Source organism: Leptodactylus fuscus, chromosome 7 (genome assembly GCF_031893055.1).
Source record: "Leptodactylus fuscus isolate aLepFus1 chromosome 7, aLepFus1.hap2, whole genome shotgun sequence".
NCBI lineage: Eukaryota > Metazoa > Chordata > Amphibia > Anura > Leptodactylidae > Leptodactylus > Leptodactylus fuscus.
The window spans coordinates 155,962,563-155,976,957 of NC_134271.1; the positions used below are offsets into that span (position 1 = coordinate 155,962,563).

Here is a 14,395-nt window from a genome sequence, read left to right on the forward strand (position 1 = left end):
TGTATCTGGTGTATATAGATGCTAGGGGTTGTATATGTATCTGGTGTACAGTATATAGATGCTAGGGGTTGTATATGTATATGTATCTGGTGTATATAGATGCTAGGGGTTGTATATGTATATGTATCTGGTGTACAGTATATAGATGCTAGGGGTTGTATATGTATATGTATCTGGTGTATATAGATGCTAGGGATTGTATATGTATATGTATCTGGTGTATATAGATGCTAGGGGTTGTATATGTATCTGGTGTATATAGATGCTAGGGGTTGTATATGTATCTGGTGTATATAGATGCTAGGGGTTGTATATGTATCTGGTGTATATAGATGCTAGGGGTTGTATATGTATCTGGTGTATATAGATGCTAGGGGTTGTATATGTATCTGGTGTATATAGATGCTAGGGGTTGTATATGTATCTGGTGTATATAGATGCTAGGGGATGTATATGTATCTGGTGTATATAGATGCTAGGGGTTGTATATGTATCTGGTGTATATAGATGCTAGGGGTTGTATATGTATATGTATCTGGTGTATATAGATGCTAGGGGATGTATATGTATCTGGTGTGTATAGATGCTAGGGGTTGTATATGTATATGTATCTGGTGTATATAGATGCTAGGGGATGTATATGTATCTGGTGTATATAGATGCTAGGGGATGTATCTGTATCTGGTGTATATAGATTCTAGGGGTTGTATATGTATATGTATCTGGTGTATATAGATGCTAGGGGATGTATATGTATCTGGTGTATATAGATGCTAGGGGATGTATATGTATCTGGTGTATATAGATGCTAGGGGTTGTATATGTATCTGGTGTATATAGATGCTAGGGGTTGTATATATATCTGGTGTATATAGATGCTAGGGGATGTATATGTATCTGGTGTATATAGATGCTAGGGGTTGTATATGTATATGTATCTGGTGTATATAGATGCTAGGGGTTGTATATGTATCTGGTGTATATAGATGCTAGGGGATGTATATGTATATGTATCTGGTGTATATAGATGCTAGGGGATGTATATGTATCTGGTGTATATAGATGCTAGGGGATGTATATGTATCTGGTGTATATAGATGCTAGGGGATGTATATGTATCTGGTGTATATAGATGCTAGGGGATGTATATGTATATGTATCTGGTGGATATAGGTGCTAGGGGTTGTATATGTATATGTATCTGGTGGATATAGATGCTAGGGGTTGTATATGTATATGTATCTGGTGTATATAGATGCTAGGGGTTGTATCTGTATCTGGTGTATATAGATGCTAGGGGTTGTATATGTATCTGGTGTATATAGATGCTAGGGGTTGTATCTGTATCTGGTGTATATAGATGCTAGGGGTTGTATATGTATCTGGTGTATATAGATGCTAGGGGTTGTATATGTATCTGGTGTATATAGATGCTAGGGGTTGTATATGTATCTGGTGTATATAGATGCTAGGGGTTGTATATGTATCTGGTGTATATAGATGCTAGGGGTTGTATATGTATCTGGTGTATATAGATGCTAGGGGTTGTATATGTATCTGGTGTATATAGATGCTAGGGGATGTATATGTATCTGGTGTATATAGATGCTAGGGGTTGTATATGTATATGTATCTGGTGTACAGTATATAGATGCTAGGGGATGTATATGTATATGTATCTGGTGTATATAGATGCTAGGGGTTGTATATGTATATGTATCTGGTGTACAGTATATAGATGCTAGGGGATGTATATGTATATGTATCTGGTGTATATAGATGCTAGGGGATGTATATGTATCTGGTGTATATAGATGCTAGGGGTTGTATATGTATATGTATCTGGTGTATATAGATGCTAGGGGATGTATATGTATCTGGTGTATATAGATGTTAGGGGATGTATATGTATATGTATCTGGTGTATATAGATGCTAGGGGATGTATATGTATCTGGTGTATATAGGCGCTAGGGGTTGTATATGTATCTGGTGGATATAGATGATAGGGGTTATATATGTATATGTATCTGGTGTATATAGATGCTAGGGGTTGTATATGTATCTGGTGTATATAGATGCTAGGGGATGTATATGTATCTGGTGTATATAGATGCTAGGGGATGTATATGTATATGTATCTGGTGGATATAGATGCTAGGGGTTGTATATGTATATGTATCTGGTGGATATAGATGCTAGGGGTTGTATATGTATATGTATCTGGTGTATATAGATGCTAGGGGTTGTATCTGTATCTGGTGTATATAGATGCTAGGGGTTGTATATGTATCTGGTGTATATAGATGCTAGGGGTTGTATCTGTATCTGGTGTATATAGATGCTAGGGGTTGTATATGTATCTGGTGTATATAGATGCTAGGGGTTGTATATGTATCTGGTGTATATAGATGCTAGGGGTTGTATATGTATCTGGTGTATATAGATGCTAGGGGTTGTATATGTATCTGGTGTATATAGATGCTAGGGGTTGTATATGTATCTGGTGTATATAGATGCTAGGGGATGTATATGTATCTGGTGTATATAGATGCTAGGGGTTGTATATGTATATGTATCTGGTGTACAGTATATAGATGCTAGGGGATGTATATGTATATGTATCTGGTGTATATAGATGCTAGGGGATGTATATGTATCTGGTGTATATAGATGCTAGGGGTTGTATATGTATATGTATCTGGTGTATATAGATGCTAGGGGATGTATATGTATCTGGTGTATATAGATGTTAGGGGATGTATATGTATATGTATCTGGTGTATATAGATGCTAGGGGATGTATATGTATCTGGTGTATATAGGCGCTAGGGGTTGTATATGTATCTGGTGGATATAGATGATAGGGGTTATATATGTATCTGGTGTATATAGATGCTAGGGGATGTATATGTATATGTATCTGGTGTATATAGGCGCTAGGGGTTGTATATGTATCTGGTGGATATAGATGATAGGGGTTATATATGTATCTGGTGTATATAGGCGTTGGGGGGTTGATACAATAATACCTGGATACATTAGATACTTATGGAGGAGACAGTAGGATCCCAATAAGACAACCTGAGGATTAGGGGAGCTCCATAACATGACAGGCAGGGTAATGTCCCCTGTTACATGTATATATCCCATATATCCCAGTGACGGGATCTTCAGCTGCTGCTACAATTTAGTGTTGTGCTGTGTTGCGTTGTGCTGTGTTGTGCTGTGTTGTGTTGTGCTGTGTTGTGTTGTGCTGTGTTGTGTTGTGTTGTGCTGTGTTGCGTTGCGCTGTGCTGTGTTGTGCTGTGTTGTGTTGTGTTGTGCTGTGTTGTGTTGTGCTGTGTTGTGTTGTGCTGTGCTGTGTTGTGCTGTGCTGTGCTGTGCTGTGTTGTGTTGTGCTGTGCTGTGTTGTGTTGTGCTGTGTTGTGTTGTGCTGTGTTGTGTTGTGCTGTGTTGTGTTGTGCTGTGTTGTGTTGTGCTGTGCTGTGTTGTGCTGTGTTGTGTTGTGCTGTGTTGTGCTGTGTTGTGTTGTGCTGTGTTGCGTTGTGCTGTGTTGCGTTGTGCTGTGTTGCGTTGTGCTGTGTTGTGTTGTGCTGTGTTGTGTTGTGCTGTGTTGCGTTGTGCTGTGTTGCGTTGTGCTGTGTTGTGCTGTGCTGCGTTGTGCTGTGTTGTGCTGTGTTGCGTTGTGCTGTGTTGCGTTGTGCTGTGTTGCGTTGTGCTGTGTTGTGTTGTGCTGTGTTGCGTTGTGCTGTGTTGTGTTGTGCTGTGTTGTGCTGTGTTGTGCTGTGTTGTGCTGTGTTGTGCTGTGTTGCGTTGTGCTGTGTTGCGTTGTGCTGTGTTGCGTTGTGCTGTGTTGCGTTGTGCTGTGTTGCGTTGTGCTGTGTTGTGTTGTGCTGTGTTGTGCTGTGTTGTGTTGTGCTGTGTTGCGTTGTGCTGTGTTGCGTTGTGCTGTGTTGTGCTGTGCTGTGTTGTGCTGTGTTGTGCTGTGCTGCGTTGTGCTGTGTTGTGTTGTGCTGTGTTGCATTGTGCTGTGTTGCGTTGTGCTGTGTTGCGTTGTGCTGTGTTGCGTTGTGCTGTGTTGTGTTGTGCTGTGTTGCGTTGTGCTGTGTTGTGTTGTGCTGTGTTGTGCTGTGTTGTGCTGTGTTGTGCTGTGTTGTGTTGTGCTGTGTTGCGTTGTGCTGTGTTGCGTTGTGCTGTGTTGTGTTGTGCTGTGTTGCGTTGTGCTGTGTTGCGTTGTGCTGTGTTGTGTTGTGCTGTGCTGTGTTGTGCTGTGCTGTGTTGTGCTGTGTTGTGTTGTGCTGTGTTGTGTTGTGCTGTGTTGCGTTGTGCTGTGTTGCGTTGTGCTGTGTTGCGTTGTGCTGTGTTGTGTTGTGCTGTGTTGTGTTGTGCTGTGTTGTGTTGTGTTGTGCTGTGTTGCGTTGTGCTGTGTTGCGTTGTGCTGTGTTGTGTTGTGCTGTGTTGTGTTGTGCTGTGTTGCGTTGTGCTGTGTTGCGTTGTGCTGTGTTGCGTTGTGCTGTGTTGCGTTGTGCTGTGTTGTGTTGTGCTGTGTTGTGCTGTGTTGTGTTGTGCTGTGTTGCGTTGTGCTGTGTTGCGTTGTGCTGTGTTGCGTTGTGCTGTGTTGTGTTGTGCTGTGTTGTGTTGTGCTGTGTTGCGTTGTGCTGTGTTGCGTTGTGCTGTGTTGCGTTGTGCTGTGCTGTGTTGTGCTGTGTTGTGTTGTGCTGTGTTGTGCTGTGTTGTGTTGTGTTGTGTTGTGCTGTGTTGTGTTGTGCTGTGTTGCGTTGTGCTGTGTTGTGTTGTGCTGTGCTGTGTTGTGCTGTGTTGTGTTGTGCTGTGTTGTGCTGTGTTGTGTTGTGCTGTGTTGTGTTGTGCTGTGTTGCGTTGTGCTGTGCTGTGTTGTGCTGTGTTGTGTTGTGCTGTGTTGTGCTGTGTTGTGTTGTGCTGTGTTGTGCTGTGCTGTGCTGTGTTGTGCTGTGTTGTGTTGTGCTGTGTTGTGCTGTGTTGTGTTGTGCTGTGTTGTGTTGTGCTGTGTTGTGTTGTGCTGCATGTTACATCTTTTCTGGGAGCTTTTTCCCATTTTTACCTTTGTTCCATAACAAACCATCAGACTCTCTTCTCCCCTTTGGTGACTTCCCCTCACACTGTCTCCTCTCTATCATGTAGGTGTTGTTAATGTTCTGGCTGATCAGTGTATAATGTAAGAGGGAAGAGCAGGCGGAGTCCTCCCCATCACTGGGGGTAACAGCGCTCATCCCGGAGCCCGCAGAGATCCCTGCAACGTAAAAAGTCTCCATTACATTTAGAAGTTTTTCAATTTTCTTTAACCCTTTAAGCAGTAGAAGATTTGTCTATCCCACATCCTGGGTTATAATGTTATTACAATTGTATTACTGCAGCTGGTTAAGTAGGTTGTTGTCAGCAGAATGACCAGCCCTGCAGATAGATAGGTTACTGTCACCAGACCCAGCATATCACCCCAGCCCTGCAGATAGATAGGTTACTGTCACCAGACCCAGCATATCACCCCAGCCCTGCAGATAGATAGGTTACTGTCACCAGACCCAGCATATCACCCCAGCCCTGCAGATAGATAGGTTACTGTCACCAGAACCAGCATATCATCCCAGCCCTGCAGATAGATAGGTTACTGTCACCAGAACCAGCATATCACCCCAGCCCTGCAGATAGATAGGTTACTGTCACCAGAACCAGTATATCACCCCAGCCCTGCAGATAGATAGGTTACTGTCACCAGAACCAGCATATCACCCCAGCCCTGCAGATAGATAGGTTAGTGTCACCAGACCCAGCATATCACCCCAGCCCTGCAGATAGGTTACTGTCACCAGACCCAGCATATCACCCCAGCCCCGCAGATAGATAGGTTACTGTCACCAGAACCAGCATATCTCCCCAGCCCTGCAGATAGATAGGTTACTGTCACCAGAACCAACATATCACCCCAGCCCTGCAGATAGATATGTTACTGTCACCAGAACCAGCATATCTCCCCAGCCCTGCAGATAGATAGGTTACTGTCACCAGAACCAGCATATCACCCCAGCCCTGCAGATAGATAGGTTACTGTCACCAGAACCAGCATATCACCCCAGCCCTGCAGATAGATAGGTTAGTGTCACCAGAACCAACATATCACCCCAGCCCTGCAGATAGATAGGTTAGTGTCACCAGAATCAGTATATCACCCCAGCCCTGCAGATAGGTTACTGTCACCAGACCCAGCATATCACCCCAGCCCTGCAGATAGATAGGTTACTGTCACCAGAACCAGCATATCACCCCAGCCCTGCAGATAGATAGGTTAGTGTCACCAGAACCAACATATCACCCCAGCCCTGCAGATAGATAGGTTAGTGTCACCAGACCCAGCATATCACCCCAGCCCTGCAGATAGGTTACTGTCACCAGACCCAGCATATCACCCCAGCCCCGCAGATAGATAGGTTACTGTCACCAGAACCAGCATATCTCCCCAGCCCTGCAGATAGATAGGTTAGTGTCACCAGAACCAACATATCACCCCAGCCCTGCAGATAGATAGGTTACTGTCACCAGAACCAGCATATCTCCCCAGCCCTGCAGATAGATAGGTTAGTGTCACCAGAACCAACATATCACCCCAGCCCTGCACATACATAGGTTACTGTCACCAGAACCAACATATCACCCCAGCCTTGCAGATAGATAGGTTACTGTCACCAGAACCAGTATATCACCCCAGCCCTGCAGATAGATAGGTTACTGTCACCAGAATCAGTATATCACCCCAGCCCTGCAGATAGATAGGTTAGTGTCACCAGAACCAACATATCACCCCAGCCCTGCAGATAGATAGGTTACTGTCACCAGAACCAGCATATCACCCCAGCCCTGCAGATAGATAGGTTACTGCCACCAGAACCAACATATCACCCCAGCCCTGCAGATAGATAGGTTACTGTCACCAGAACCAGCATATCACCCCAGCCCTGCAGATAGATAGGTTAGTGTCACCAGAACCAGCATATCACCCCAGTCCTGCAGATAGATAGGTTACTGTCACCAGAACCAGCATATCACCCCAGCCCTGCAGATAGATAGGTTACTGTCACCAGAACCAGCATATCACCCCAGCCCTGCAGATAGATAGGTTACTGTCACCAGACCCAGCATATCACCCCAGCCCTGCAGATAGATAGGTTACTGTCACCAGAACCAGCATATCACCCCAGCCCTGCAGATAGATAGGTTAGTGTCACCAGACCCAGCATATCACCCCAGCCCTGCAGATAGATAGGTTACTGTCACCAGAACCAACATATCTCCCCAGCCCTGCAGATAGATAGGTTAGTGTCACCAGAACCAACATATCACCCCAGTCCTGCAGATAGATAGGTTACTGTCACCAGAGCCAACATATCACCCCAGCCCTGCAGATAGATAGGTTACTGTCACCAGAACCAACATATCACCCCAGCCCTGCAGATAGATAGGTTACTGTCACCAGAACCAGTATATCACCCCAGCCCTGCAGATAGATAGGTTACTGTCACCAGAACCAGTATATCACCCCAGCCCTGCAGATAGATAGGTTACTGTCACCAGAACCAGCATATCTCCCCAGCCCTGCAGATAGATAGGTTACTGTCACCAGAACCAGCATATCACCCCAGCCCTGCAGATAGATAGGTTACTGTCACCAGAACCAGCATATCACACCAGCCCTGCAGATAGATAGGTTACTGTCATCAGAACCAGCATATCACCCCAGCCCTGCAGATAGATAGGTTACTGTCACCAGACCCAGCATATCACCCCAGCCCTGCAGATAGATAGGTTACTGTCACCAGAACCAGTATATCACCCCAGCCCTGCAGATAGATAGGTTACTGTCACCAGAACCAGCATATCTCCCCAGCCCTGCAGATAGATAGGTTACTGTCACCAGAACCAGCATATCACCCCAGCCCTGCAGATAGATAGGTTACTGTCACCAGAACCAGTATATCACCCCAGCCCTGCAGATAGATAGGTTACTGTCACCAGAACCAGCATATCTCCCCAGCCCTGCAGATAGATAGGTTACTGTCACCAGAACCAGCATATCACCCCAGCCCTGCAGATAGATAGGTTACTGTCACCAGAACCAGCATATCACCCCAGCCCTGCAGATAGATAGGTTACTGTCACCAGAACCAGTATATCACCCCAGCCCTGCAGATAGATAGGTTACTGTCACCAGAACCAGCATATCTCCCCAGCCCTGCAGATAGATAGGTTACTGTCACCAGAACCAGCATATCTCCCCAGCCCTGCAGATAGATAGGTTAGTGTCACCAGAACCAGCATATCTCCCCAGCCCTGCAGATAGATAGGTTACTGTCACCAGAACCAGCATATCACCCCAGCCCTGCAGATAGATAGGTTACTGTCAGCAGAAAATAACCTATCACCTTTACATTCAATCAAACTGTAAAGCCCCAACATAGGTCATATCATACTGATCCACATCATATACTATTTCCCTTGTTTTATAGGAGGGGGGTTGCTTTTCTTTGCTGTATATGGGATTGTCCTTGCTAGTTTGCTGTCATCTACAGTCACGTTCCTTTCGCTGAGTCTGCTGATTGGTCTCATTGGTCATGTGTGGCAGGGACTGGTTAGTCAGGGCATACTAGGGTCACATAAGGATACTAGGGTCACGTAAGGATACTAGGGTCACATAAGGATACTAGGGTCACTTAAGGATACTAGGGTCACATAAGGTAAGGCCAGGTTCCCATCAGATGTTTAGGGCTGTGGCTCTGCAGTAGGTTCCAGGTGTTTGTAGACCTCACTAGGGATGACCAGACTGAGCTCCGTGTCCCCTTCATTCCACCTGACCTGTCCCCATCCCGCACCTTGTATTGTCACCTACACACCAGACCCGCACGATCTGGATACATGTCACTGGCTTTAGTCTTTTCTTTAATATATAGAAATATTTTATCCATTTCTCTGATTCCAGATACTTTAAGGACTGGTGAGAAAATCAGAAATAGTTTTAGGTGAAATGTATGCAGAAGAATAGAAAATACTGAAGGGGTCACAAACTTCCAAACCCCAATGCACCTAAAGCTTCTCCTGTCTGCCCTGGATTTAATATGTGCATTTCCTCTTTGACTTCAGCAGTGAAAAGTAACAGTGTGAACATGGCTTAAGCATTGTATGTACAGAATAGAAGAGGTGAAGGTCTTACCCGCTGTGCACACTGTGTAGATACAAGATCTGTGGAGAAGAAGAAGTGAAGATATAAGGAAGGAACGTTCCCTTTACAAGTCGGAATCACTTTCAGTTCTGGTGAGTTTAACCCTATAAGTTCTGAGTGATATCTGATTTCCTATAGATTACAGACCGGATTATTACTCCGCCCCGATGTCTCCTACGCCCCATCACCCTGCCATGACTAGGATGGAGATAGTCCTGTCTCTGTCTCCCTGAGGACACCAGAAGTTACAAGTCCTACATGGCGGCTCTATGCAGTCTCCATACCTACAAGCTGTGGATACAATGTACGTGACTGCGCCCTCTCTGGAACTCCTATTTATTTCCATGGAGAAGCAGAAACCGTGAGGGGCAGCGAATTCTGTAAGTCCTGACCTGGGGGTTGGTAACGTGATCCTTGTATTCCCATCGTGGCCATGTCTGGTGGAGATGGTGTCACTATAACCCATACAATCCGCGATTCCCCCCACACATATGTGATCTAGTGATGGGGTCTCAGATCTACAGGTTACATTATCAGGAGACATATTGGTGGGTGCAAATCGTCCCCCTAATCTATAAATGATCAATTACTACAACTATAGTATGAGATGGATACGGGACATAGATATACTACGTGTCTGACGGCTCCTGTCCCTAATGTATACAGTGATATCACTCAGATCTCATGTGTATGGGGTGACACATATATGGCAGGTTGTGAGAGGACACGGACAATAATCTGTAAGAAGACTTACAGGGAGAGCAGAAAGTGAAAGTGTCTTGTAGCGGATCCTCCGCCGTCCTCAGACATCTTATACTTCTTCACACTGTGCACGACTTTCAGGTAAGACGTTCATTTCTTCATCTGACACAACAGGATATTCCATAACAGTGTGTGAGACGCCGCTCCTATCTCTGAGGGCCACACTTACCACAATACGGGGCCCCTCAGCCGTACCATGACTGTATACAGCAGTATATATGGAAACGGCTCAGCAGGATTTGGTTTTGTAAATCCTGACCGCGCCGCCCCCTCTAGGAACTGCTTCAGCTCTGCACATTCACAATACAGCGATATAGAGACTTCCCCAGTAACAGCTCAGGGACATGCGGGTCACCTAATGTGGGGTGTACGTGGGCAACAGGGGGCGCAACATAGGTATATAGAATCACATCCCCCAAGTAAATGTATGTGCAAGGGGACGGTGAATCCAGAGGTGCAGCATATTGTATTAGTGAAATCCAGAGGTGCAGCATATTGTATTAGTATAATCCAGAGGTGCGGCATATTGTATTAGTATAATCCAGAGGTGCGGCATATTGTATTAGTGTAATCCAGAGGTGCGGCATATTGTATTAGTATAATCCAGAGGTGCGGCATATTGTATTAGTATAATCCAGAGGTGCGGCATATTGTATTAGTGTAATCCAGAGGTGCGGCATATTGTATTAGTGTAATCCAGAGGTGCGGCATATTGTATTAGTATAATCCAGAGGTGCGGCATATTGTATTAGTATAATCCAGAGGTGCGGCATATTGTATTAGTGTAATCCAGAGGTGCGGCATATTGTATTAGTATAATCCAGAGGTGCGGCATATTGTATTAGTGTAATCCAGAGGTGCGGCATATTGTATTAGTGAAATCCAGAGGTGCAGCATATTGTATTAGTATAATCCAGAGGTGCGGCATATTGTATTAGTATAATCCAGAGGTGCGGCATATTGTATTAGTATAATCCAGAGGTGCGGCATATTGTATTAGTATAATCCAGAGGTGCGGAATATTGTGTTAGTGTAATCCAGAGGTGCGGCATATTGTATTAGTATAATCCAGAGGTGCGGCATATTGTATTAGTATAATCCAGAGGTGCGGCATATTGTATTAGTGTAATCCAGAGGTGCGGCATATTGTATTAGTGAAATCCAGAGGTGCAGCATATTGTATTAGTATAATCCAGAGGTGCAGCATATTGTATTAGTGTAATATGGAGGTGCGGCATATTGTATTAGTGTAATCCAGAGGTGCGGCATATTGTATTAGTATAATCCAGAGGTGCGGCATATTGTATTAGTATAATCCAGAGGTGCGGCATATTGTATTAGTATAATCCAGAGGTGCGGCATATTGTATTAGTGTAATCCAGAGGTGCGGCATATTGTATTAGTATAATCCAGAGGTGCGGAATATTGTGTTAGTGTAATCCAGAGGTGCGGCATATTGTATTAGTGTAATCCAGAGGTGCGGCATATTGTATTAGTGTAATATGGAGCTGCAGCATATTGTATTAGTATAATCCAGAGGTGCGGCATATTGTATTAGTATAATCCAGAGGTGCGGCATATTGTATTAGTATAATCCATAGGTGCGGCATATTGTATTAGTATAATCCAGAGGTGCGGCATATTGTATTAGTATAATCCAGAGGTGCGGAATATTGTGTTAGTGTAATCCAGAGGTGCGGCATATTGTATTAGTGTAATCCAGAGGTGCGGCATATTGTATTAGTGTAATATGGAGCTGCAGCATATTGTATTAGTATAATCCAGAGGTGCGGCATATTGTATTAGTATAATCCAGAGGTGCGGCATATTGTATTAGTATAATCCATAGGTGCGGCATATTGTATTAGTATAATCCAGAGGTGCGGCATATTGTATTAGTATAATCCAGAGGTGCGGAATATTGTGTTAGTGTAATCCAGAGGTGCGGCATATTGTATTAGTGTAATCCAGAGGTGCGGCATATTGTATTAGTGTAATATGGAGCTGCAGCATATTGTATTAGTATAATCCAGAGGTGCGGCATATTGTATTAGTATAATCCAGAGGTGCGGCATATTGTATTAGTATAATCCATAGGTGCGGCATATTGTATTAGTGAAATCCAGAGGTGCAGCATATTGTATTAGTATAATCCAGAGGTGCAGCATATTGTATTAGTATAATCCAGAGGTGCGGCATATTGTATTAGTATAATCCAGAGGTGCGGCATATTGTATTAGTATAATCCAGAGGTGCGGCATATTGTATTAGTATAATCCAGAGGTGCGGCATATTGTATTAGTATAATCCAGAGGTGCGGCATATTGTATTAGTATAATCCAGAGGTGCGGAATATTGTGTTAGTGTAATCCAGAGGTGCGGCATATTGTATTAGTATAATCCAGAGGTGCGGCATATTGTATTAGTATAATCCAGAGGTGCGGAATATTGTATTAGTGTAATCCAGAGGTGCGGCATATTGTATTAGTGTAATCCAGAGGTGCGGCATATTGTATTACTGTAATCCAGAGGTGTGGCATATTGTATTAGTGTAATCCAGAGGTGCGGCATATTGTATTAGTGTAATCAAGAGGTGCGGCATATTGTATTAGTGTAATCCAGAGGTGCGGCATATTGTATTAGTATAATCCAGAGGTGCGGCATATTGTATTAGTATAATCCAGAGGTGCGGCATATTGTATTAGTGTAATCCAGAGGTGCGGCATATTGTATTAGTGTAATCCAGAGGTGCGGCATATTGTATTAGTGTAATCCAGAGGTGCGGCATATTGTATTAGTGTAATCCAGAGGTGCGGCATATTGTATTAGTATAATCCAGAGGTGCAGCATATTGTATTAGTGTAATATGGAGGTGCGGCATATTGTATTAGTGTAATCCAGAGGTGCGGCATATTGTATTAGTATAATCCAGAGGTGCGGCATATTGTATTAGTATAATCCAGAGGTGCGGCATATTGTATTAGTATAATCCAGAGGTGCGGCATATTGTATTAGTGTAATCCAGAGGTGCGGCATATTGTATTAGTATAATCCAGAGGTGCGACATATTGTATTAGTATAATCCATAGGTGCGGCATATTGTATTAGTATAATCCAGAGGTGCGGCATATTGTATTAATATAATCCAGAGGTGCGGAATATTGTGTTAGTGTAATCCAGAGGTGCGGCATATTGTATTAGTGTAATCCAGAGGTGCGGCATATTGTATTAGTGTAATATGGAGGTGCGGCATATTGTATTAGTGTAATATGGAGGTGCGGCATATTGTATTAGTGTAATATGGAGGTGCGGCATATTGTATTAGCGTAATATGGAGGTGCGGCATATTGTATTAGCATAATCCAGAGGTGCAGCATATTGTATTAGTGGAATCCAGCGGTGCGGCATATTGTATTACTGGAATCCAGAGGTGCGGCATATTGTATTAGTATAATCCAGAGGTGCGGCATATTGTATTAGTATAATCCAGAGGTGCGGAATATTGTGTTAGTGTAATCCAGAGGTGCGGCATATTGTATTAGTGTAATATGGAGGTGCGGCATATTGTATTAGTGTAATATGGAGGTGCGGCATATTGTATTAGCGTAATATGGAGGTGCGGCATATTGTATTAGCATAATCCAGAGGTGCGGCATATTGTATTAGCATAATCCAGAGGTGCGGCATATTGTATTAGTATAATCAAGAGGTGCGGCATATTGTGTTAGTATAATCCAGAGGTGCGGCACATTGTGTTAGTATAATCCAGAGGTGCGGCATATTGTATTAGTGTAATCCAGAGGTGCGGCACATTGTGTTAGTGTAATCCAGAGGTGCGGCATATTGTATTAGTGTAATCCAGAGGTGCGGCATATTGTATTAGTGTAATCCAGAGGTGCGGCATATTGTATTAGTGTAATCCAGAGGTGCGGCATATTGTATTAGTATAATCCAGAGGTGCGGCATATTGTATTAGTATAATCCAGAGGTGCGGCATATTGTATTAGTGTAATCCAGAGGTGCGGCATATTGTATTAGTATAATCCAGAGGTGCGGCATATTGTATTAGTATAATCCAGAGGTGCGGCATATTGTATTAGTGTAATCCAGAGGTGCGGCATATTGTATTAGTGTAATCCAGAGGTGCGGCATATTGTATTAGTATAATCCAGAGGTGCTGCATATTTTATTAGTATAATCCAGAGGTGCGGCATATTGTATTAGTATAATCCAGAGGTGCGGCATATTGTATTAGTGTAATCCAGAGGTGCGGCATATTGTATTAGTGTAATCCAGAGGTGCGGCATATTGTATTAGTATAATCCAGAGGTGCTGCATATTTTATTAGTATAATCCAGAGGTGCGGCATATTGTATTAGTGTAATCC

General features: G+C 43.6%; 2 protein-coding genes across 2 annotated transcripts in view; one reads left to right on the top strand and one right to left on the bottom strand.

Annotated features, from left to right (window-relative positions):
- The window catches only part of LOC142213480 (NACHT, LRR and PYD domains-containing protein 3-like), a 121,019-nt gene extending 111,347 nt beyond the window's left edge, over positions 1–9,672 (bottom strand). The window contains exons 1-2 of the mRNA XM_075281829.1: positions 9,639–9,672; positions 8,921–9,018 (exon numbers count right to left, since the gene is read on the bottom strand). Of these exons, the coding sequence (XP_075137930.1) occupies positions 8,921–9,018; positions 9,639–9,672 (132 nt within the window). The remainder of the gene's footprint in view (positions 1–8,920; positions 9,019–9,638) is intronic.
- Positions 1–14,395, top strand: part of LOC142214655 (NACHT, LRR and PYD domains-containing protein 12-like) — a gene marked incomplete at its 3' end in the record, with an annotated part of 792,298 nt that overhangs the window by 659,083 nt on the left and 118,820 nt on the right. The gene's annotated exons all lie outside the window — the stretch shown is intronic.